Genomic DNA, 26,413 nt, shown 5'->3' with positions numbered 1-26,413 from the left:
TTTGAAATGTAAATAAAGAAAATAATAATAAATAAATTAAAAAAAAAAAGAAACCCTAAGACACCAACCTCAACAGAATCATTTTGAGGAGTAAGGAAGGCATGTTCATTAGATTCACACACACACACACACACACACACACACACACACACACACACACACACAATCTGGGTGTCCTGGAGGGAAGGAGAGAAACCCACATCTACACTCAGACCATGGGGAAGCTGAGTAAGCAATTAGCCAAGTCCTCTGCAAAAAGCCTAATGCCAGGTTCTTCTTGGTACCATTAGCACTGGCTTTTTTTATAGGCTAAGAAATACTGTTTTTCCTTAGAAAATAAGAGCTTCTTTCAGATATCATGGTACATGCCTGTAATCCTAGCACTCAAAGAGGTTAAGGCAAAAGAAACACAAATTCAAGGCCTGCCTGGGACACAGTGCAAATTCAAGGCCAGGTGGGCAATTTAGCAAGACTTTGTCTCAAAATTAAATATGAATGGGGGTGGGGTGCTGTGGATATAGCTCAGTGGCAGAGTCCGTGCCTAGCACGTGTAAGGCTCTGGATTTAATTACCTATACAGGGAAGCAGGGAGAAAAAAAGGAAGGGAGGGAGGGAGGGTCAGAGGCAGAATTACTGGATTAAGTGGGTAGTATGGAAGGCCACTTGGACGATTTAGGAGAGGTTGTCGACAGGAAACTATTCTAGATCTTTCTAAGGAAAACTGGGGCATGGGCCTTTCGTGGTACCGTACACTAACTACTATTTAAACTGTAATCAAAGGGGGAAAGGCCACAGTCTAAGCCCTGTGTCTAGAGGTAGAGGTGTGCAGTCTCTGGCCTCAGTGCAGGCACGGGGGCTGCAGCAGGCGCTGTGGGAGTCATAGGATTCTCTCCTGCATCCACCCAGACCAGAAGGAGACTCCACAACACCACCAGGGCTTCCAAAGGACCTGTGTATGTCACATGCTGTCCTCATGACTCTTCACAGGGCCGGCAGGGCCCTGGACTTCTGGGTGGCTGAGACCTCAAAGAAAGCAGGCAGCCACTCAGAGTCACCCCAAACTTGTTTTAAATCCTGCTCTCCTCCTGGGGCATCTGCAGGTGTAGTGTGGAGACCCAGGACTGGGATTTTGTGTCCCATGCCTCAGAGTTTCTTATAGCCTGGGGATGTCCCTGATGATGTAGTCTCAGGGAGCCAGGGACTTGTCGTCAGGGGCTAAACTGTGTCCCCTCAAAATGCAGATGTTAAAGTCTACATACCCCACCCCCCCCCAATATCTTAGCCTTAGGAGACCAGGTCATTAAAGGAGAGATTATGTTAAAATAGGGGGTCCTAATTCAATAAAACTAGTACCCCATAGGAAGATGGAAAGCCAACCAGAGTGTCCACAGAGCTTGGGCCTTGTGGATACATGGTGACAAAGCACTAGAGGTCGGCCAAGAGTGGCCTCCAGTGTCCCAACACTTTCATCTGAGACTCTGTGCCCACTGAACTATGACAAAGTGTTGGCTGTTTAGCCATGCCATCCTAGCAAACGCATATGCCCACCATCAGGACTCTGAGAGGCACACATGGGGAAACAGCCTTATGTTACACCTACGGAGTCAGCAGACACTTATTTTATATAAGATTTGCTGTCAGTTTAATAGCATTACTTCAAATCAACATCTTAATTACCTTGCTAATGAGCTACAAACGGTGGCTTAAAGTCAAAATTATCACCATCATGAAATTTTCCCATATCTCAGAGATCTCGGAGCCATCCACGGAAAGACCACATTTGTATTTAAAGACCAAATATGATGAAGTGACATGCAAGTAAAAAGTGACAGGAATCCAACAGAAAAATAATAATTCTTACCTTACGGTTGTTGGATACAGCTCGGCCGTATAAAGATAAATAAAGGCGAATACAGATCCTATAACACTCTTGATAACCAAAGCTACCATCCTTTTCGCAGTCTTGTAATTCTGGGGCAGGGAGTTGTGCACATTCACACAAAAAGGAAAATATTAAATTATTAAAATCACTTAAAATTTCCTTATTCTACAGGTGTGTTTGAGAACAGAGTTTTAAATTTTCTGCCTGTGTGGGATTTAGGGGGAGAGTTTTGAATGTGTCCTCCCCTAACTCCAGAAGGACTGAGAGCCTGTCAGAATGACCATCGGCCAGTGATGCTCCCCTAAGCAGTTGCCTGCACAGCTCACTGACAGACTGAAAGGAGCCCTCAAAGCAAAGCGTGTATGGGGAGAGTAAGTGGGGTTTACAAACTGTCGCTAAACACAATCCTGTAAAAGTGTCTACTGTTTGTTCGTTGACACATCTCTGAAAACCTGCCAGTGTCCCAAGCCCACTGCCGTCTCTAAAGTGCTCCACCCTGAGGTAGCTCACAGGGTCTTCTGCACTCTGCCGTCTCCTCCCTCGCCCTCCTCCAGGAGGTGGATAGCAAGTGCCTCAGTGGGTTAAACCACTCGATGCTCTTGCAGAAGACCTGGACTAAGGTTACCAGGATCCGCAGTGTGAATGTGCCCTCCAGTTCCTGGGGATCAGACACCCTCTTCTAGGCTCCCAGCACGCCAGGCATGCACATGGTGCACAGCAATAGCCACAGGCAAAACATCTTTACATATAAAATACAATAATAGAAAATTAATAATGGGAGCCTCTCACTCCACCCTCTCTGCGCATACAGCACATTCTGTTAGATCGTAAGGTTCCGGGTACCTCTTACAACTGCTAGTGTCGCTGTTATCATGTCGGTGGTTGCTGAATGAACTGGCACCCTGCCTTGTTTCTGTTTTTCCAGTGCTAAAGACTGAATGCTCAGCCTCCCCACGCCAGGTGAGCACAAACCACTGAGCTCCAGGTGCAGCCCCAGGTAGTGTGAATAAAATAATAGCAATAGTAATAATAATTATAATAATAACAATAATTTCACTGCGTTGACACTACCTCTGAGGAGGAGTTTTACTTAAGGGAATTTATCTGAAGCTGTGAGTTGCTGCTCTATCTCTAGAAGTTTCCAGCAGCCACTTTTCTTTCTTCTCTCCTACTAAAAAATGTAAAGTTCTTATGATTCTGCTAGATGCAAAAGAAGCCATCATCAAGCCAACTCAACTACCTTTTAAAAGTCATGGGTAAATGTTTCTCAGGCTGGCAGAGACTGCTCTGCCCTGAGTAGTTTTATTCATATTGTGTGCCAATCACACAGTAATTTGGAAATTCTGTAACGTAAAACATTTGGTTCACCAGCCCTGATAATTTGGTAGCATTACTATTAAAGGATGTCACTTATAACATAAATTAACTTTCATGCAATATGCAAAAGTTAACCTGCTTTGCTCTAAACTTGGCACACTATCATTTAATGAAGGTAATAGTGAAATGAAGAAATGAAGAAAATGACACAAACTATTCTAAGGTGTAGCTATAGGAACCACCATTTCCAAATTAGAATTAAAATGCAGGCTCAGGTAGGATTCAGGTGGGGTGTCTCCGAGACACCATAATTATGTGTGCCGTCGTTCACCAAAATACAGCAAGGGAGATAGCTACTGCTTCTGTGGTGTAAAGGAGCATGTCTCATTACGAAGCCACATTTTTAAAAACAAGGCTCTCGACCACCTCCTGTAGCCTGGCAAGGTCTCAAGTAGAGGGATTGAGACACCAACCCAGCCACAAAAAGCTTGAACCTATAGTTTGTTCTGCCTGCAGAGTGCTCTGGGACCAGAGCCCAACAGAATCATCACCAAGGACACCAGAGAGACTTCCACCAGCAAGTGATGGGAGCAGACGCAGAGCACCAGGCCAAGCATTAGGCTAAGCTTGGGAAGTCTTGCAGAGGAGATGGAGGAAGGATCAGCGGAACCAGAGCAATCAGGGACACCATCATGAGAACACGACCCACAGAATCAACTCACCAGGACTCGCGTGGGCTCACGGAGATCAAGGAGCCTGTAGGGTCTGACCTAGGCCCTCTGCGTATTTGTTATGGCTGACTTCCTTAGTGTGCTTAGGGGGGTCCTTCATACCACTCAAGGTCAAGACCCTGCACTATTAGATGGCTCACGACTGCCTACAGTTTTGGCTTCGGGGGGATCCCACAGGCACCATGTACATGCCCGCACATAGGCACATACATACACATACATGTAATTGTTAAAATAATAAAATATAAATTTTTAAATTCAAGTTTCTCAGAAAATTAATGTATACTATATTCAATGTACACGATATATTATACTGGCCAACTATGGGAAAGGCAGAAATTGCTTGAATATTTAATTTGTCATATTTTTAATTATTCAGATATCCTCATAGCTTCTTTACTCAGGGTTAGTCTATACCTTTAGGTCAGATCCCACAGCCCAAACTGAGCCACACACCCCCAACCCCTGTAGCTCTATCTGGACAGAGTTAAAAACTAGTCTGTGCTGTGGCTTACTGTTGGGAGCAACCCTGTTTGAATGTTAACTGCCTTGTCAGCCATAAGTGCTTACTTACAAAGTCTTGGCCTTAGTGGAAAAGTACTAGCTTAGTTGAGATTTCTGTGGGAAAAGATGAGACCTCTATGGGAAAGTACTACCCCCAGTTAAGAACAAATAGCTGTAGATCTTGTGGACAGGTACCTAGCAACCCTCTCTATTCTGTTCCTCCTGCTGAACTCTTTACCTAGCCAATATCCTGCTTTTGGGAACAGGTACGTTCCCCCAGAAACAAAGCGATTCTGTGTCATCCCCCTCCCCATAACCTGCTTCTGTGGGCATAAAACCTGCCTGGGAACAATAAAAATTTGACAGCTTGATCAATCAGACTTGCTGTCCTTCCTTGTGTTTCTCACCCTTCATTCTCGCCACAGGTGGTTCCTCAGACCCTGTTCTACTGTCCCGCAGGCCAGAACAGCTCAATTCATGATACTTGGCTCCCTGGTGCTCTCTGTCACACATACTATGCTAAGCTAACCCACGTGGGGTGACATTATCTGTTACCCCTCTATGCTACCCCTGTGTAGAGGTTCTAAATGTCAGATTGTTCTTTGTTTAGGAGATTAGTCCAGAGGTTTCTAGAAGGGTGATGACGTGGTTTCATGAAGTGCCCTGCAGAGAGCTGCTCTCTGAAGAGGATCCTCTGGGTCACCCTTCCCAGACCATCCCTCTCATACCCACTCTCTCTCTTCCTCCCTGCCCCGCTCATCCTTGCAATTAACGATGGTCCTCTCCAGGAAGCCTGCCCTTCCCTTTAAGGTCCCTTTATATTTAGAACTGCACATGTGACATTGTTCCTGTCTAATGCACCAGCTCCCACCTTGAGGCCTGATTATGGCACTGAGGATCCATTGTCATAAACCTCAGTCACATGTCATCTGTGTGACGTCCTCCATGGTTTGCCTAATGCTAATTGAGCGTCATCTCTGAGAGGTGCATCCCCAGACCCTTCCTCCCTTTCTCTAATTCTCACTTCACTTGAACATGCAGCCATGCTCCTCCCAACCTGTTCATTATTATTATTACTTCATCATTATTACTATCATCATTATCAATTTCACTCCAGAAACTTGATTCACTTGTCTTTTATATATGCTACACAGTCCTTGAGGAATCAATCCGTGCTGAGTGAGTGACTTCCATGTAGTAGCTGGAGATGGCATGGCTCAGTGGCTAGAGTGTTTCCTTGGCACGCAGAAAGCCCCGAGGTTCAGTCTCGAGCAGCAGCTACACTGAGCATGATGTTGTAAGCCTGTAATCTCGACAGTTAGGGGGCAGTAGGGACAGGAGGATAAGAAGTTCAAGGTAGTCCTTGACTGTTACAATGAGTTTGAGACCAGCTGGAGCTACATGAAACCCTGTTTCAAAGAAACAGAACCACGGGCAGATGTGATCAACTTCCCTCACAGGAAATCATTGCATTTCTAAAATATAGCATGTACCATCTTTGGCATGTGGGGTTATAGGATATATATATAATTTTATATATCCTGTATATATTATACATAAAATTATATATCCATGTATATTCTTATATATCCCATTTATATCTTTTTCTCACAATGAATACAATATTTGTATAAAAGAAAAAGAGTGTGTTTTTTAAGAACACCTTTGCTAGGTGATGCTGGTGCATGCCTTTAATTCCAGCACTTGGGAGGCAAAGGTAGGCAGATTTCTGTGAGTTCAAGACCAGCTTGTTCTACTGAATGAGTTCTAGGACTGCCAGAGCCACACAGAGAAACCCTGTCTCAAAAAGAAGGAGGAGGAAGAGGAGGAGGAGGAGGAGGAGGAGGAGGAGGAAAGAAGGACCCATGACTGAATTGGTCTTTATACTAAAAGGCACTAAAAGTCTCTCCACGAACCTGCCACAGCCATTCCATAAAGAAAACAAACTGACTCACCGAGGGCATCACCACATGCAGCACACAGGTGAGCGAGGACACCAGGAGGAAGAAGAGCATGGTCTTCCTTCTTCCCACCCTCTTCAACCAGATGCACAGGCAGATGTAGGCAGGGATTTCCACAGCACCTGTCATTGACCCAGAGAGCCCTCTGTGAGACTGCTGCCCAGACCCACCGTCACTCCACGCATCAGCCCACCACCCAGGAGGAGCCGGAAGCCCAGCGCACTCTGAGCTTCCCCGCACCTGTGGAGCCTCTGTAAGACTCACTGGCGTGACACAGTGTTTCCTGTGAGGCCAGTAGTCTGACAAAATCCACCCACACCCTTTACACCATCCTGGGGGTCTGCTCACTAGGACCCCACATGCTGCATAGAGGTCTGGCATCTTGAGTGAATGAAGTGCAGAAAACAGGAGTTCTTGTGCTTGTCCATAGTTTATGTAAGACCTCAACCACCACCACCAAGCCAACTGCATTTAACCACCCTGATTTCTGCCGCCTATCTCTAATCATGAAAGTAACATGACGCCAGTTTCACATAGTTATTAGTACAAGTCCACCATAGACAAACCCACTTCAACAGCTCCCTCATCCTAAAAGAAGACTGGCATTACAGCCGATCCGGAGAAAGGTCAAGACACTTCCTCTATATTATATATAAACACTGCTGTCTCCCACTCCAAAACTTTTACTTTGTAGCATAATAAACTTCTAAACTTAAAAAAAGTGTGGCTTAATTTTTTGATAAAATTAAAAAGTAGTAAGTTTCTAACTAAAGTAATAACTTCAGATTTAAATACATTAACTAGTAACAGCCAGTTCATAGATTTAAAAGAAGAAAAAAAAAGATGGTCTCTGATGAAACCCCAGCCTGGCCTCAAACTCACTCTTTAGCCAAGGACGTAATGAACTCAAACTGTTGATGCCCCTGCCTCCCCTTCCTGAGTACTGAGATGACTTCTGGATGCGGCTGGATCCCGGAGCTCCCTCACCCCCTCTGTTCCCCACTTGCTGCCGTTTGCTGTCCTGCTGTTCTAGAAAAGACTACATAATTTCTCAAACTGTTGTCCAGAAGAAGGGTGGGCACTTTTTCTAGATTTGTAATATCGCCCAGAAATGCACTCCTTAAAATGATTTTTCTCATCATTTTTACGGAGTGATAATAAACAAAAAATAGGTGTATATCTTGATGAGAAAGTATGATGTCGACATATAAAGATGCAAAAGCAAGATCTTGCAGAGGGTAATATAAAACTCAGCCACCCACACAGAGACAATTAGCTCAGACCAGACAGAGGAATCCGAATGCCTACCATCTCCCTGCGTCTCCTCAGCCTTCACACTCAGCTCATGTGCGCTTATCCTGAGAGCTACAGTCTGCTTCATATAAAATCATTCTAACTTTTACTAAAATTAAACAAACATGACAATGTTAGTAACAGTTACATGAGGGACTGGAGAAATGGCCCAGTGGTTAAGAGCACTGACTGATCTTCCAGAGGTCCTAAGTTCAATTCCCAGCAACCACATGGTGGCTCACAACTATCTGTAATGGGATCCGACTCCCTCTTCTGGTGTGTCTGAAGAGAGCTACAGTGTACTCATATACATAAAATAATTAAATAATTTTAAAACAATAATAAATAATAGTTGCATGTAATGAAGTTAGTTCTACACATTAAGGACATCTGGCATATTAGTTTTTTACACATTTTTATACTTTAGGCATATTATATCAAAAAGGAAAACCATCTTCCTCAGAATAGTCATGAAAGGATCTCATCCATGTCACGCCATGGTCATCCATGTCACGCCATGATCATCCATGTCATGCCATGGAACATTTATATGCATGCATTGATAGAGAGGCAGAGAAAGAAAATGTAGTATGAACGAGCCACACATTCTACAACTTACCCACTGGGAGTAGCTATGGGTTAGGAATTGAGGAAGGAAAGAAGCAAGGGAAACGGGGGGGGGGGAGAAGAAGATGGAGGAGGAGGAGGAGGAGGAGGAGGACCTTGTAACTCTTGTCCTTTTTTCGGACAAATGTGACACACATCCTATAGTAGAACAACACTAAGATCTCAGTCACCAATGTTGTTCCCGGCTTTAAAGATAATCAGAACACGGCAGACACTTGACCTCAAGGGCCATAGGTAAACACATATTTACGCTTACCCACTAGAAGGAGGTAAAGGGGTTCATTTTCTTTTCTCCGAATAGCCTCCTTGCCAAACATGTAGTATCCCAAATTTGCTGTGAACCAATCCAGCCAAACGATGAGGGTCATTTTTGCGACATCCAGGTTATGAAACAGATCTGCTAGTCTGTGCTTCCTAACGCTGTTGGGGCTTTTATCGTGGGACCTCGTCACATCTAGGGACAAGAGTTCTACCAGGTCACAGGAGCTGGAGTTATTCCATACAGCCATGGTGTCCACTGTGCCTTGTGCTTCCTCGTATCTTCCTTCTGAGAGAAGCCAAAAGGGAGTCTCTGGGAGCATCCAACAGCACAGGATGAAGGGGGTAGTCACTATGTACAGGATGATCTGATAGAGCCACCACGTTTTCACCAAGTAGCTTGCCAAAGCCACCAACATTGCTCCAATAGCAAAGAAGGTATTGAGATGCATGGATGCCCATGTGCGAGACTTCTTGCCAATGATCTCCATCACATAGACAAAGACCACCACAAAATAGCCACTTGCGGCCTGAAAGACAAAGGCAAAGTGACTCGGTAATGACAGTACAGTTGCGAATGAGGGGTCTGAGTTCTGCAAATCCGTTTCAGTAAGAAATAATCTTTCTTCTTTCAGCAGGTCCTTTTTATCTTTCTCCACCCACCCTACCTGGGTTGCAAACTACAGAGACTATTTATGATAAAAGTATTAGATGCTACTTGACTTAATTTCTAATAAAGTTCCATTATAAGGGATATTCTCAGTTTCTTCTGAAAGCACATGTCTTTATATCTAAATGCTATTGTAACATCTGACTTATCAATTAGGGTCAGACTTTATGGAGATTAATGGGGAAAAAGATAGACTCAGTCAAGCCCTATTTTACCAGGCAGCAACAACAAAAATAAACAGACTGGATTTGATCAGCCATTCTGTGAGTCAAAAAATTCTAGCAATAGACTATAAAGACCACCTTGAGAATTAGAGTAAATGTCTGTGAATCATGGTTTTTGTTTTGTTTTTGTTTGTTTGTTCGTTTGTTTGTTTTTGGCAAAGGATTATACAGAGAACTCTTAAAGCAAAACAAAACAAAACAGAAAGAAAACCCCAATTCAGTTCAGAAATGGACAAATAATTTAAGTAGGTACTTCACAAACGGTATTGCCATCACTATTAAGTAGATATCGATCAGAGCTACCACCATCAGATGCCACCTCACATCCATTAAGGTAGGGCCTAGGAGCTGGAGAGACAGCTCGGCTCGGCAGTTGAGAGCCTGGAATGTCTTAGAGAGGACTGGGCTTTGACACCCAGTGTCTACACAGCAGTATCTACATCCCAGAATCTCATCTGCTAACTCCTGTTTGATGGGGATCTAATGCCCTCTTCTGGCCTCTGTGGGTATTGCACACATGTGGCACACAGATTTGCATAGGCAAGACATCATAGACATAAAATAAAGATAAAAATATGTTTCAATGACATCTGCTAAAAGAAAAAACAGTAAACAAATGCTAGGATATGTAGGGAAATTGGAGTTCTTGTGTGCTGTTAGTGCGAATGTAAAATGGCCCAGCCTCTGTGGAGAGCAGTATGGCAATTCCTTAAAAAGATGGAAAATATTTCAAGATGGAGCGATTCCACTTCTGGCCTACAGAGGGAGCTCCAGGACAGCCGGGGCTACACAGAGAAACCCTGTCTCGAAAAACAAAAAGCAAGCAAGCAAACAAACAAAAAAGGATGAACTTTCTGCAAAGTGAAATAAGAGAGTTACAAATGAATGAGTTACACTGTGGTTGGTAGTGAGCATCACACAGACGAAGTGCCCTGCTCCTGAGGGGCTACAGAGAGGAGAAAGAGCAATGACCACCTATGGACCAAAGTGCTGGTCTTGCAAATGACAAGCTGTGAGATATAACTTACCGCAATAGAAACTGGGTAATTTTTTCTTATTTTGAAAATAATGCTGTTTTGCTATTGTTGTTTTATTTGTTTATTTATTACTACATAGCCCAGGCTTGTCTCCAGCTTTCGGTCACCCTGCCCAGTACTGAGAGGGCAGCCTTCACTAACAACCCTGGCTAAAATATGCCTCACTTTAATTTAGCAAAACTCAGATTATAAAAGCAAGATGTCCTGTTGGGATAAACAAAGATCAAATCAAATGATAGGTTCTAGGCAGGTGGTCATGGTGCTGCTTGCCTTTCTTCCTAGCACTGGGGAGGTAGAGAGAGGCAGATGTCTGTGGATTCAAGGCCATCTAGGGCTGCAGAGAAAGACTCCATATCAAAAGCTCAATAAAACCGTAACAAATTATCACTTGAGGAGTGGTTGCAGAGATTATATTTTTTCTTACAGCAAACGTAGTAAAGTTATTGGGTTTGTGAACGTACTGACTGGTTTGTGTCAGTCTGACTGACATAAGCCAGAGTCCTCAAAGAGGAGGGAGAAGCCTCAGCTGAGAAAAGGCCTCCATGAGATCCAGCTGTAAGGTGTTTTCTCAATCAGTGATCAACGTGGGAGGGCTCAGCCCACGGTGGTTGGAGCGGTCCCTAAGCTGGTGATTCTGGGTTCCTCCATAAGAAAGCAGGTTCAGGGGCTAGAGATGGCTCAGGGGTTAAGAGCACTGACTGCTGTTCCAGGGATCCTGAGTTCAGTTCCCAGCAACCACATGGTGGCTCACAACCATCTGTGAAGGGATCTGATACCCTCTTCCAGTGTGTCTGAAGACAGTGACAGTATACATAAAATAAATAAATGAATCTTTAAAAAAGAAAGAAAGAAAGAAAGAAAGAAAGAAAGAAAGAAAGAAAGAAAGAAAGAAAGAAAGAAAGAAAGAAAGAAAGAAAAGAAAGCTGTTTCAGCAAGCCAGGGGAAGCAAGCCAGTAAAGAACATCCCTCCATGGCCTCTGCATCAGCTCCTGCTTCCTGCCCTGCTTGAGTTCCAGTCCTGACTTCCTTTGGTAATCAACAGCAATGTGGAAATGTAAGCTGAATAAACCCTTTCCTCCCCAACTTGCATCTTGGTAATGATGTCTGTACAGGAATAGAAACCCTAATAAAGACTGTTAGGTTTCTGTTTTAGTTTGGGTTTAGAGTTTTTTCTTTTTCTTTTTGTTTTTGTTTTTAGGGTAAGGGTGGTTTGTTTTGACTTTTGATTCAAGGTTGCAGTTCATTTTAACGGGGGGGGGGGGGTTTCACGGTGGCAGGAACTTAAGACCGCTAGGCACATCACATCCACAGGCAGGAGTGCAATGAAAATGGGTGCAAACATGCTTACTTGCTTGCTGTCAGCTTTAATTGTAAACTTAATGGGGTCTCAAGTCACTTGGGAAGAGTCTCAATAAGGGGCATTGTATAACAGATGGCTTGCCCAAATGCCTGTTGATTAAGTCTTGATTATGCTCACTGATGTGGGAAGACCCAGCCTAAAAGTGGGCGGCACCATTCCCTCCGCTTGGGTCCTGCACTGAATAAAAGAGAAGGTGTGTAGAGTTTCTGTTAGTATGGGAGCTCACATTCCATCCCACAGAACCCACTGGCTGTCCAGACGGGTACGGTTGTCTCAAGTTTGTAGACTATAAACTGTGTCTCAAAGTGGCTAACCTGTGCTCAAAGAGAGCAAAGCTGGTATTCACACCCACTCCTGTCCAGGGCTCTCCCCTGCGCACAGGCTTTCTGTCTCCTCCTTCTGCAAAGTCATTATATAATGAGTTTAACAGTACCCTTTACGTGTCGGGTGTGTGCATACAGGTTCCAACTGGACTGATTAAAATCACTCACTCGAGAATAAAAGAATGCTTTCCTAACTACAGGATATAGGCCATGCACCAGGCAGAACCAAACAAAAGATTAGTAAGCAGCAATCTTTTCACTTTGATTTCATTTTATTAAGCACAGGAACTGATATTCATAGAAAGCCTTCTGCAGTGGACAAAGATTGGTCAGCCCATGGTCTCTTTCGGTAGATTCTAAACAGGCAAAAACCAAACCAAAACTAAACTAAAGGAGTTAAATTTAACATGCAGTACGTTCAACTCACCATCACGAGGAAAAAGCGTGAGATCATGAAGCTGAGATAATCAAATATAAAGAGGGATGCTATTCCAAAGAAGAACACACCGATGCTCGTGCACCACAGGGCCACCCGCCTTCCGAAACTGGAAAAGGAGGAGGACAGAAGAACAATCTGGGGTGGCTGCCACAGCTGAAGTGGCTCGCTCGTCCAGTTCATAAATGACAAACAATATCGACATCATGCATTTGATTTCAGATATTCATGTACTTTAAACAAATCCTGAGTTAACACCCATCTTCAGGAGACATCCCTTCAATTTGTCAGGCCTCAGGCTACGCTGTGAATATGCACAGAGCACTGGACCATCCCCTTAGGACTGAGGGGGAGAGAAGGCGGGCCTGAGGGATGGCTCCCTGTTTCAGAGCACCAGCTGCTCTTGCAGAGACCGGATTCCTTTCCCAGAACACACATGGTGGCTCACAGCTACCCGCAACCCCGGTTTCAGGGGACCTGACGCCCTCCTCTGGCCTCTGTGGGCAACAGGTATGCATATGGTATATACATACTTGTGTAGGCAAAACCGTCACACACATAAAGTAAAAATAAATAAATCTTTCAAAACCAAACTGATATCTTGCTTCCTTCGACTCATGAGCAGTAAGTATCATAATTGAGAGAGGGACTTCTCTGGGGAAAACAAAATAGAATAGCATTCCCGCCACTTTCATATGATGCAAATGCCTTAAGACAAAGCCTGGCCACTAAACACTTTGGTGGCTTTTAGTAGATTCACAGGATTGTGTAACCACAGTTTCTGTCTTATTCAGAGACCTATATGTCAACTCCCTAGAAGAACAGACCTTAGAAGACACTATTCCCCACTTCCTGTCCTCCTCGATTCTGGAAATCACCAATCCATTTTCCCTCTCATTTGCCTGTTTGGGAAATTTCAAATAAGTGGAGTAAACAACAAATGGCCTGCTGTCTGCCATCTTCTACATGGCAGCATGTTCTCATGATTCACCTGCCACAGCAGGACTCCTTTTTTCATGGCTGAATAATATTCCTCTGGATTTTTTTTTTTTCCAGTAAACATATACTTGGCTTCTCTTAATGCTCCTGTGAGCGTGTGTGAACAGGATTTTGTGAGAACTTGTTTTCAACTCCCCTAGGTTTTTTCACTCTGCTTGATTTTTTTTGCCAGACTGTTATCCAAGATGGCTTGCCTGGTTTTTTACCACCTCGATAGCAATGAGAGTCACAGTTTCTCCACATCCTCGCAGGTACCTTTGAGTTACCTGTAGCCATCCTGATGAGTAAGAACTACTCCCTCACCATGGCCCCAAGTTACATTTTTCTAATGATTTGTGATGTTGAAAACCTTTTCAGGTGTCTGGTGGCCATCCATACTTGTTATTAGAGAACTATCGATCTCTTGTGTGCTTTTAAATGAATTTTCTTGTTTTGTTTTTTTTTTACGTTGAATTTTAAGAGTTATATATATTTTCCAAGTGTAGTGTGGCACATACCTTTAATCCCAGTAACTGGGAGGCAGAGGCGTGCAGATCTTTATGAGTTCAAAGCCAACTTAGTCTACATAATAAAGTCTAAGACAGAAGGGGTTATGTAAAGAGACCCCTCTCACCACTACCACTCCCAAAAGAGAGTTGTGTATATTTTGGATAGAAAATCCTTGAATATATATAATTTGAAAATATACTTCCAGGCTGGCAAGATGGCTCAGTGGTTAAGAGCACTGACTGCTCTTCCAAAGGTCCTGAGTTCAACTCCCAGCAACCAAATGGTAGGTCACAACCATCCGTAATGAGATCTGACACCCTCTTCTGGTGTGTTAGAAGACAACTATAGTGTACTTATGTAAAATAATAAATAAATCTTTGGGCTGGAGTGAGCAGGGACTGAGCGAGCTCTGACCGGAGCGAGCAGAGGTCCTAAAAATTCAATTCCCAACAACCACATGAAGGCTCACAACCAACTGTACAGCTACAGTGTTCTCACATACATAAAATAAGTAAATAAATCTTAAAAAAGAAAAAAAGAAAGAAAGAAAAAAGAAAATATATTTCCCCCTGCGAGTGACCTTTGACAAGTTGTTTTAAGGAGATAGATATAAATATGGATGGATATATTCTAGCCAGGAGGTTTACTTGGCCAAAACGGAAATACAAACACATAGGGACCTGTCATGGAAATCTATCATGGCTACATTCTTTGTCTTAGTTAGGATCGCTAGTGCTGTGACGGAACACCATGACTAAAAAGCAAGCTGGGGAGGAAAGGGCTTATTTAACTTATGCCAATGCGAACCACAGCACTGTTCACCGCCAAAGGAAGTCAGGAGCGGAGCCTGGAGGCAGGAGCTGATGCAGAGGCAGGCCATGGAGGGCGCTGCTCACTGCCTTGCTCCTCATGGTTTGCTCTGTTGTAACTCCGAATTACTGATACTAGACAGTGTTGTGTGCAGAAAGTTTGCCTCTGTGTCCCCCCACCCCCACCCCACCCTCCAGGCCAGAAGCTCCCAGCTCCCAGCTCCCTCCAGCCCTCAGCAAGCACACATGCAGACAGCTGTTTTCTGTGCTGCGCGCTCCTGCTGCAAGCCTGGGCTACCTCCCCTTCCCCAAGCGTTAGAATAGCACTACCCATTAAACTCCCCCTTAATGAGGACATTCTGAGGAGACAGCTTGAGACATCCTCCCCACCTTTGTGTTTCCAGCACTCCTCCTGATAGGCAGCAGAACTCTCCAGGAGCCTGTCCCTGAGCCCTCTACTCTCCTTTCCTGTGAACATGCACGGGATTCCTAACTATACTGTGTATAAACCCCGTGTTTTCTGGACTCCAGCATTCACGTGGTGGGTGCAAGGTGGGCGATCCGAGTTTGAACTTGAAACAATAAAAGACGTTTTTGCAAGTTGCAACAGACTTCGCAATTCTTGGGCTCATCTGGGTTCCATGTGGACTCAGGGCACAACAGCTCAGCCTTCTTTCTTATAGAACCCAGGACCACAAGGGGCTGGGCCCTCCCTCATCAGTCACTAATTAAGAAAATGCCCTACAGCCAGATCTTATGGAAGCATCCTCCCTCCTTTCAGATAACGCTAGCCTGTGCCAAGTTGACATAAAACTAGCCAGGACAACCGACCCCTTGTCAACTCGACACACAAATACATCGCTAAGCCACAACCCTTCCTTTCGTGTTTATCTCCAAGATCTCACATTAATATGAGCATCACAATATAAAATATTCCAAGCCTTTAAAGAGTCCCATGGCCTTTAAAAATTCAGTCTCTTTAAAATATAAAGTCTTTTAAAATTTCAAGTCTCTCAGCTGTGGGAAGAACAAGGGAATGATCAAGTCAAAGTGAAACAAAACGAACAATGTAAATGACTCAAATGTCCAATAACCTGGGATTCACTCTCAATCTTCCGGGCCCCTGCAAGGAGCTGGGGCCACTTCTCTGGCTTCCCTCTGGGCTCTGGCTGCCTCTGTGCTGCTGCTCTGATGGTCTTCCCACGGTACTGGCATCTCTGAATTGCTGGGGTCTTCTGCTACAACCAGGCTGCACCTTCACCAACAGCCAGGCACAGGCCCTCTTCACGGGGCCGACCCTCAACTTCTGTGCATGACCCCCTTCAGTCCTGGGCCATCAACTACAATTGACGCTGCACCTTCACCAGTGGCCTTCCCTGGCCTCTCACAGTGCCAAACCTCAGCTGCTCTCCATGACCCCTTCGTGCCTGCAAACCAGTACCGCCTGGTCCAGCTGCAGCAGGAGGGTCAGCCTTGGCCATTTCTGGCACACAGCTTCTGTGCCCCGACTCTCAGGAAACATTTCTAGAAGATTTCTCCTCCACAAGCTGGCCTCCTCTTAATCACTGCTAAATTCTTAGTCCCAGCAATGCCAAGGTTTCATTTCAGTGGTTCTAGTGTCTGGATCACTCCCGCTAACCAGAACCACAGCATCTTAATTCAAAATAACAAACAGCCCAACACAGACCTTTTTTTATTACCTTTTTTTAATATATATAATTCAGTAGTTACCCCCCTCCCCGTCCACACTCCCACAGTTCTTCATCCCAATCCTCCTCCTCCTCCCCCCCATCTCTAAGAGGATGTCCCCCAACCCCGGCCAGGACTCCCCACTCCCTTGGAACCTCAAGTCTTTGAAGGCAAGTCTCCCCCCACCGAGGCCAGACCAGGCAGTCCTCTGCTGTATATGTTTCAGGGACCTTGGACCATCCTGTGTGCTGTCAGGTTGGTGGCTCAGTATCTGACATCTCAGGGGTCAAGGTTAGTTGAGACTGCTGGTCTTCCTATGGGGTTGCCCTCCTCCTCAGCTTCTTCCAGCCTTTCCCTAATTCAATCACAGGGGTCCTCTACTTCAGTTCAATGGTTGGGTGTAAGCGTCTGCATCTGTCTTGGTCAGCGATTGTTGGGCCTCTCAGAGGACAGCCATGTTAGGCTCCTGTCTATGAGCACACCACAGCATTAGTAATAGTGTCAAGCTTTGGAGCCTCCTCCTGAGATGGATCCCAATTTGGGCCTGTCATTGGACCTCCTTTCCCTCAGTCTACAATTCTGGGTCAGAGGTTTTGACTGTGGGATGGCAACCCCACCCCTCCACCTGATCACTTGTCCTGTCTTTCTACTGGAGGTGGACTCTCCCCCACTGTAGGACATTTCATCTAAGGTCCTTCCCTTTGAGAAGGTCTCTGGTACATCCTAGAGGGCCCCTCCCCAGGCAGTTTGCCTGTTTCCATTCATTCTGCTGCCCTCCGGGCTTCTCTCCTGCCCCCCCCCATACCTAATCATGTTCTCCTTTCCTCTCCCACCCAGGTCCCTCCCTTCCTCTGCCTCCTGTGATTATCTTCTTCTCACTCTCAAGTGGGATTGAAGCATCCTCGCTTGGGCCCTTCTCCTTATTAACCTTGAGTTCTGTGGATTGTGTCCCAGGTATTCTATACTTTTTTGGCTAATATTCACTTATGTATGAGTACATATCATGCATGTCCTTTTGCATCTGAGTTACCTCACTCAGGATGATATTTTCTAGTTCCATCCATTTCCCTACAAAACTCATGATCTTGTTCTTAATAGCTGAGTAGTACTCCATTGTATAAATGAACCACATTTTCTGCATCCATTCTTTTGTTGTGGGACATCTGGGTCGTTTCCAGCTTCTGGCTATCACAGATAAGGCTGCTATGAACGTGGTGGAGCATGTGTCCTTGTGGTATGGTAGGGCATCTTTTGGGTATATGCCCAAGAGTGGTATAGCTGGGCCTTCAGGTAAATCTATTTCTAATTTTCTGAGGAACTTCCAGATCGATTTCCAGAGTGGTTGTACCAGCTTGCAATCCCACCAACAGTGGAGGAGTGTTCCACTTTCTCCACATCCTCACCAACATGTGCTATTACCTGAGGTTTTGATCTTAGTCATTCTGATTGGTGTGAGGTAGAATCTCAGGGATGTTTACATAGCTCTGGGGCTATTTGTAATTTAATGCTAATTCAGTTCTCCTGGGAAGGAATTCGAACAAGGTGATTTCCTGTAAACCTTCTTCCCACCTTAATTTGTAAAATTTGTAAGGCTAGAGCCAGGGATTGGGCAGCAAAAGGGAAGGTGGAACTGAAAGGAGAGAGAGAGAAGGGAGAGAGAGAGAGGACTATGGAGGACAGAGGAGGAGGTGGAAGGAAAGTGGAGCAGAAGCACATGGCCTGGAGAAACCGCAAGTTATAAGGGGTCTCATAGATGGAGAAGATGGTAGTGTAGGGGTAGATCTGCAAAATCTAGACACACAGCATGTATTCATATTAATTGAGTTGTGTTTTCACTGCCGGGACATATTTGGGTGGAGAATTACCACAACACAGGGTCGTTTTGATTTGCATTTCCCTGATAATTAAGGGCTTTGAACATTTCTTTAAGTGCTTCTCCTCCATGTGAGATTTCTCTGTTGTGAATTCCAACAGTCTTTAAACTTCACAAGCCCCGCCTCCATCGGTTGCAATGCCCTCAACATGTCGACCGTCCAAGCTCCGACAGAACAGCTCACCAAGCACTGAACACTCAATGGCTTCTCTTGCACAAAGTTACAAGGTCCTTCCATAACCCTGCCCCAAACAGCATGGGCAAGTGGCTCCCAGTATTATCCCACAATCCTGGTACCAACCTGTCTTGGCTAGGGTTTCTATTGATTCAATTAAATGCCACGATGAAAAAGCAAGGAAGGAAAGGGTTAATCTGGTTTATACTGCACTTCACAGTTCATCATCACAGGAAACCAGGGCAGGAGCTCAAGCAGGGCAGGAACCTGGAGGCAGGAGTTGAGGTAGAGGCCATGGAGGGTGCTGCTTACTGACTTTCTCTATGCATTGCTCAGCCTGCTTTCTTAATGTGCCCAGGACCACATGACCAAGGATGGCACCACCCACAATGGGCTGGGTTCTCTGCTGTCCATCACTAAGAAAATGCCCCATAGCCAGACCTTATAGAGGCATTTCTCAATCGAGGTTCTTTCTTTTCAGATAATTCTAGCTGATATCAAGTTGACCTAACCTATCTTGCATGGTCTTCCTTAGGCTTCTCAGCTTCCACATACATCAGTGGGGACTGCTGGCCACACCCGTGATGTTTCCCCATCCTGTCTGAGATATGAACACCACCAAAATCTATTTTAGCTATTGCTGATGAGGCCCTGCTACCACACCAGTGTCTTCACTCTCTTCAGGAGAACAGCATCTCTGAATGACCGCAGGCCATCAAAGAGGAAGCCCCTCAGCTTCCTGACCTGATCACTTGTCTGCACAGCCTGCATCCTCCAAGACCTTAATGTACCTGGCTCTCTCTCTCTTTTTCCCTTCTAGCTCCTTCCTTACAGCTTCAGTCTCATCCACCCGAAATAATAACGTGTCATGGACAAATGGGTCTTCAGCTACCCTGCATTTTCTTCCTCCACTGATGTAACAAGTAGATGACATGCGTACACACACACACACACACACACACACACACATGCCTTCTACATGCCTACATGTCTCCCAGCCCTAGTCACCCAGCTTGTCCCCTTTCCCCACATGGTTCAGCAAATTCTACTTCCTCTCTCTTCCTCCAACCACACCCACTGGGAAAGCCTCCAAGTACAAAGGGCCCCCCAAAAGACCCAGTCCCCCATTCGTGACATTCCTGACAAGTTTCCCAAACCCCCTACCATGAAGTCATAAGCCCCCTCTGCCCCCACACACACCGGCACACACAAAAGCACACCAGCCCCCCTGCTCCCTGCACACTCTTCACTCTATCACATTAGTTTCAAAATGCCTCCCAGATGTGTCTTCACCTCTCCCTGTCCACTTTCCCAGCTTTCCATCAACCCTACACTGCTTACACCATTCACTTAAACTGGCCTTTCTCACCGCACACCACTACACCACCCACAGCCCCTCAGATGAAACCAGCACTGGCCCGACTTCCGTATCTGGTCATTCCTTTCCTTTCTCCTGCCTTCTTTCCTGACATTCCAACCTTCCTCGAATCCACCAGATGCAAAGGAAGGAACTCAGTTTGCTTTGAGTTAGCATCTTTTGTTCTCTGATCCAGGTTTCTGAGCATTCGGTGTGCAGAGCAAAGTATTTCAGCACGTTTACCTAGGGCTGGAAATATGTTGCATTTTGGCATCAAGTACTGAGCACATCTCAACAAAAAGTGCCTAGATAATCATTTGCACACCCCTCTGCCAGATGAAAAGAGCATGTATAAGTGTTCACGATACGGTACATATCAGCCCTAACATTACGTACAAAGCCCTGCCATTTCTTTTCAGACATATTTCACAGCTGTCTCCTAGAGACAAGGGTTTCTGATCTAAGCTTGCTGTCTGAGTCGCCAGTGCCCAAAACATGCTTGTAAAACTCACAGCTGTGAAGACTAAACACGTTCATCTCTATGTTTTAGCAGAGTCACTTAAAAGAGTGGTCTGTGTCTACTCCACAGTAAAAGTTGCTCTATTTTAGAGTTCTCCACTTAATGTGAATGCTTTAAAATATGGCTGTTCTGTGATGTGCGTGATGGTCTGCACTCCAAAATGAATGTTGAAATACAATCTTCAATATTCCCAAGATGATCGTGTCACGAGGACCCCCACCTTCTGAATGGAATGACACCCTTGTCATAGGGCTCAGGGGTGACAGAGAATCCTCCAGCCACACCCCCATTCCTTCTTCTGTGTAAGGACATTGTATCCCACTCTGGAGCAATAACACACCATCTTGGAACCAGCAGCTATGAGTCCTGCTGACCCCTCTTATCTCAGAGAGCCCAGGTCTCAGGAGTGGGAAGTAAATTCCTATTGTGTGGAATATGCTACCAGTATGTGGCATTCTTGCTGTGGCAGTGCAAAGAGACTATGACAAGCCAGCTAATCAGATTTTCATGTTTATAGATATTATGGCCTAAGGCCACCTGTCTTTAAAATCAAGTCTATTTCAAGGAAAAAAATTATAGAAATAATCACTATCCATCTAGCAGCTATATGTCCAAAGCGGTTTCTTCTGTATTACTCTTTTCAGGAAGGCTTCAGGATGAATGATTTTTGTGGGGCATCCATTTATAAACTAGCATTCCAAACCAGATGAGTCTGTTTTCCCAGCAAGCACAGCTAACCGGCAGTACAGGCAGCATCAGAGGCCAGGTGGGCTGCTCGGCCATCTTACCACGTGTTACTCTGCGTGCCTAACTGATGGATCAGCAGGAGGGAAGCCGTTAGACAGAAAGTATGAAAATAACTGGGACTTTGGACATGGTGCTTTGCCCAGGAAACTCAGACTGAAAGTTGACTCCTACATCATGCAACAGGGCTAAATATTGCATTTTTACCTGTCAGAAAGGTAGCTAAAAGAAATTGATCCCAGCAGCACGCCCAGTATAATCAGGGGCTGGATCATGCTTGCATACCATTTCTGATCACAGACCAGGTTGAGATGTCTCACCACAGAACTCCTCCATTTGCTCAGATCGTAGACGTAGCCATCGGAGCAAGGACTGTCACGCTTATAACCACTGTACTTGTAGCCCAAATGTGACGTGTTCCCCCTCCAAGTCCTGCTACACCTTGTGAGTTCCCAGATCTCCCCATCCTGCAGCTCCACCGTGATGTGATCTTTCTGCTCTGGAGACCGCAGGGCCAATATGTCCTCCAACCTCCAAGCAGATACGTTGTGGAAAACAGCCTTCCGCACCATGCCTGGGGGCTTGCACGCATGCTCGGGGATAATTGACAGGATCACAGAAGACAGATAGTGGATACCACAGGAGATGCTCTGGTAGGCACATATCAGATACAGGACTATCTGGAACCTGTAAAAAAAGGGGGGAACTAGTTACTATTTCTGGCCTATCAATGGGGGAAGGACACAGGTAAATACGATGGGTTTCCATTGTAGAGGCCTAAATTCTAACACTTCCCCAAAACTTGTTCCCTAGATCATTAGGAATGTGGCTAGTAAAGAGCCTTTGTTCTTTTAGGGCAGCTGAAGGTCTTCTGTTCCTCCACCTGACAGCTAGCTAGGCAATTATCTCAGTTGCCCCAGCCAGGCACCCATCTTCCTATGTTTGAGACTGAAAAGAAAATTCAAAGGCTCAAGGCCGAACACTGTAAAGATGGAGCCCACCCGGCCGCTAAGACTAACAAGGCCATACAGATAAGGGAGTGCCGGAGCCAGCCGGGGCTGTCAAGGTTAGCTCATAAACTCTGCCAAGGAGGCATCTCACCCCGGTTCACTCAGGGTCACACACTGACCAGAGGTGCCCCAGACTAGGCCCCCGGCCTCTGGAATTCTGCCACTCCGGCTGGCTGTACTATCTTGTTGCATTGTATGTTCAAATGAGCCAATCACTTGTGGCTGCACCAACTCTCCTGCCCCCCCCCAATCCTAACCCTATAAGAACCCCTTACTTCTGAGGGACTGGGTCGACTCCTCTGTCTCCTGCGTGAGATACGAGTCGGCCCGAGGCCTCGAAATAAAGTACCTCATGTGATTTACAGCAAGGTGTGTAAAAGGTGTATCTCGAATTACTGGGGACCCGAGAGAGTACCGGACCAGAGGGAGTCCCTCCTTTCGGGGCCTTACACCATCAGGTTGACCTTCGTACGCTTATATGCATATAGACAGGTAAATACAGAAATAATTACAGGTGCTTCTCTCTCTCTCTCTCTCTCTCTCTCTCGTGTGTGGTGTGTGTGTGTGTGTGTGTGTGTGCGCGTGCTTCCAAGTACATTCACTAAGTTTTAGTTCCACGACCATTAAGTCATTCCAGCACACAAGGTTGCAAGCTAGTTCAAGTTTATTGAGCAAACAACCTTTGCCCAGCAAGGAAGTCATCAAAAAGCCAATTTAACCAAAGAAAACTTCATGTTTACTATTTTTCCCAAACCGAACATGAGAATATCTCTACTTTTCAACAAGCGATTGAACACCAAGTGTCACCATTTCCCCTTGAAGGTAATAAAACCGGCTCCTCTCGGTGTGACCAGAAGTCAGCAGCGGGTTTGCTCATTCTGCCAAGTCCTTGACAGGAAAATATCTGATGTCTTGTAACCCAGTGGCCTCTGGGCCTCTAACTGCAAAACAGTGAGAGCCTGGCTGTTTGTCAGTGGGCAGTTGGTTAAAGTTACAGGCAGCGCACACTAACAGACTGGGAGATGCGGAATCCAGTGGTGTTAAGTTTTTACTCAAAGAACTGCAGTATACAGTCAACTGTGAGTCATTTGGAAAAATGAAATCTCAACTGAGAAAATGCCATCATTTTGGCCTGTAGGCATGTCTATGGTGAGTTTTCTTAACTTGACTGATATGGGAGAGCCCCATTCACTATAGACAGTGCCACCCCTGGGCAGGTGGTCCTGGGGCCATATAAGAAAGCAGGCTGAGCAAGCCATGGGAGAGCAAGCCAGGAACAGCACCCCTCCATGGGCTCTGCTCCAATTCAGTTCCTATCTCTGGGTTCCTGCCTTGGCTTCCCTCAGTGGACTATGACCCAAGCAAGATACGGAAGCCAAATAAAGCCATTCCTGCCACGCCTGCCGCACAAGCACAAGGACTTGAGCTCAGATCCCCAGCTCCCACTTGGTAAGCCAGGTGAGCCAGCAGGTACCTGTCTTATCAGTGTCGGCGGGGTGAACAGAAGGTCCCTGAGGCTATACTGGCCATGCCCAGCCTCTGAGTGAGCTCCAGATTCTGTGAGAGACCCTAACTTGAAAAGTATGAAGGAGGAGATGGAGAGATGGAGAGATGGTAAGAGTGCTTACTGACATACAAAAAGACCAGAGTTCTCTATCCCACTACCCACATCAGAGAGCTAGCAAACGCCATTAACTCAAGCTCCAAAGGAATATGACAGCCACTCTGGCCTTGTGGTACACACATACACAGATACATATAAATAAGTTTAATTAAAATTTTAAAATAATAAAACGGACAGCAACCAAGGAAGACACCCAACCGCTGACCTCTGGCTTCCACATGCCCATGCGTGTGCACACGCAAACACATGCATATTCACACACAAAATAAAGTTAACTCAAAACCAACAGAAGGACCGACTAGAACAGAGGGAGAAAACACGAGGTGGTATGGCATGCCGACCTCACTTTCTGCTGGGAGCATTTGGCCCTTCCCTCCTGCAAGCTGCTCCCCAGGTCCACCCCTCCCCCGCTCACCATCATGGAGCAAGCCTGGGACAGCAGCACCACCCTGCATGGTGCCCGAGTAACCCAGTGGTACAGATTCCATTTCCAACTGTCTCCCTCTGGAATCCAGACTGGCCTGGGACTCACTGTGGAGGCTAGGCTGACCTCAAGCACTCAGCAGTCTCCTGCCTCAGCCTCCCAAGGGCTGGGATTCTAAGTACCAGCCACCACGCCTGGCTATTGAGTGGTTTCTAGCCTCAAACAGTAACTGAACACTAACTTCTATGATTGCTTTAATTAGCTCCTCGGACACAAGGAGAAAATGAGACATTATTACCATCTGCCTTGTAGGTGGGTGTCTGTAGAAACCTCTGCTAACTTTTTATTGTTTCCTTTCTTTCTATTTTTAACCTTTTTTATTTTTTTAACTTTTATTTTTATTTTTATTTTTTTTATTTTTTTAGATTTATTTATTATGTGTAAGTACTCTGTAGCTGTCTTCAGACACTCCAGAAGAGGGCATCAGATCTTGTTACAGATGGTTGTGAGCCACCATAAGTTTGCTGGGATTTGAACTCGGGACCTTTGGAAGAGCAGTCGGTGCTCTTACCCACTGAGCCATCTCACCAGCCCCAACTTTTATTTTTTTAATGTGAACCCATGTGAGTCTTCGCCATGCATGTTGGATCCCCTGGGATCTGAGTTACAGACAGTTGTGAGCTGCCATGTGGGTGTTAGGAATTGAACCTAGGTCCTCCGGAAGAGCAACCAGTGCTCTTAATGCCTGAGCCATCTCTCCAGCCCCCCCCCCCTTTAAGTGGTATCTTCCTAGGTAGCTTAGGCTGGCCGGGAGCTTTCTGTCACCTTCCCAGAACTAGGACCACATATGCGGATCACTTCTAACTGCAGCATGGATTTCTACAGTTATTTGTAAGCATCTAAGGTTCATTGTTAGCCCAGTTTTTCAGATGGGGAGGTGGTAAATGAAACATTGAGGCCCATTATAGTTCCTATGTGAGAGCTGGTCCTTCGCCCCCACATTAGTCTGCTATGGGTCTGCTATGACCACACTGCCTCCATTTCCCAGTCATTCAGACAAGGACTCCAACGTGCCTTTTACAGTGAGCATGAAATTAAGGGATGCATGCATACGTTGGGTATCTATATGAAAGCAAAGGCTAATCATCAGCCAGGAAAACCTCCAGGCCCAAAGGGAAAGTGTACATACAGGTATTCATCCTAGACACCGGAAAAAGAACACAGTTGAGCTGCCAGTTTTTCTATACCTGGGACCATGCCTTCCAATCGTGTTTTTGTTTTCCCAGTTGGTGGTCCAGAGAGCACCCCAAGTCGCAACTGTCCCGAAGGGGTGCGACTACTACCTGCACCTGCCAAGTCCAAGCAGAGTCCAGCACCTCCTGTGGCCAGTGGACAAAAGAACAAGCCAGGCCATGGGATGTTGGCCAGACTCGTGCATGCATTGGGCAAATAGGGGGTTGAGATGCTGTGGAACCCATCCCAACGGACAGAAACAGACACCTCAGCGCCTCGATCACGTGCCACCCTGCTCTGGCTCCATGCCCTCTTCTGTCTCCCTACCTGCCAAAGTGTCCTATGTGGTCAAAAATCAGCTCCACGTTGCAGGACTCCATGTCCGGGTGGCAGAGCTGAGCGCCCTGAACTTGGAGCACCGCACCTTACCGGCCTCGCCCGCCGAGGCCTGGGGTGCCCCCGCTGGGGAGCCCTCCCTCCTTCCTTCCCAGCAGCCCAAGCGGCTCAGGGATGCCACGTGAGGCACATCCTGCTGCTCCATCGCACGTGCATCAACTCCTGCTGGATGCTTTCCCAAACTCTCCACGCTGCTCCCACGACCCCACGACCCAGGGAGGCGTCAATACTTCTAGGAAGTTTAGGAAATGCAGAGCCCCTGGCTTGGTCTGGGGACTTCCAAAGCACCCCATCTTCAGCAGGACACGCCTTGCTCCCTAAACTTTCATGCTGAGTGGTGCGTTTTAAGTACACATTTATTATTCCACTCCCAGAGATTCAACCGACCTGAAGTGGAGTCAGGAATGATTTTGTTATTGTTTCATGGAGTGGGGATGGACGGGGGGGG

The 26,413-nt window shown here is 45.9% G+C and overlaps 1 protein-coding gene across 1 annotated transcript in view; it reads right to left on the bottom strand.

Annotated features, from left to right (window-relative positions):
• Slc22a16 (solute carrier family 22 member 16) overlaps window positions 1–26,081 on the bottom strand; it is a 39,043-nt gene extending 12,962 nt beyond the window's left edge. Inside the window, exons 1-6 of the mRNA XM_021205636.1 lie at window positions 25,897–26,081; window positions 21,486–21,965; window positions 12,615–12,732; window positions 8,572–9,103; window positions 6,390–6,517; window positions 1,862–1,971 (exon numbers count right to left, since the gene is read on the bottom strand). Of these exons, the coding sequence (XP_021061295.1) occupies window positions 1,862–1,971; window positions 6,390–6,517; window positions 8,572–9,103; window positions 12,615–12,732; window positions 21,486–21,965; window positions 25,897–25,949 (1,421 nt within the window). The 5' untranslated portion in view covers window positions 25,950–26,081. The remainder of the gene's footprint in view (window positions 1–1,861; window positions 1,972–6,389; window positions 6,518–8,571; window positions 9,104–12,614; window positions 12,733–21,485; window positions 21,966–25,896) is intronic.
• Window positions 26,082–26,413: the final 332 nt, after the last annotated feature.

This window comes from Mus pahari, chromosome 9 (genome assembly GCF_900095145.1).
Source record: "Mus pahari chromosome 9, PAHARI_EIJ_v1.1, whole genome shotgun sequence".
Classification (NCBI taxonomy): domain Eukaryota; kingdom Metazoa; phylum Chordata; class Mammalia; order Rodentia; family Muridae; genus Mus; species Mus pahari.
Note: the sequence above shows the minus strand (reverse complement) of the source record. Positions and strands in the feature narration are given on the sequence as shown.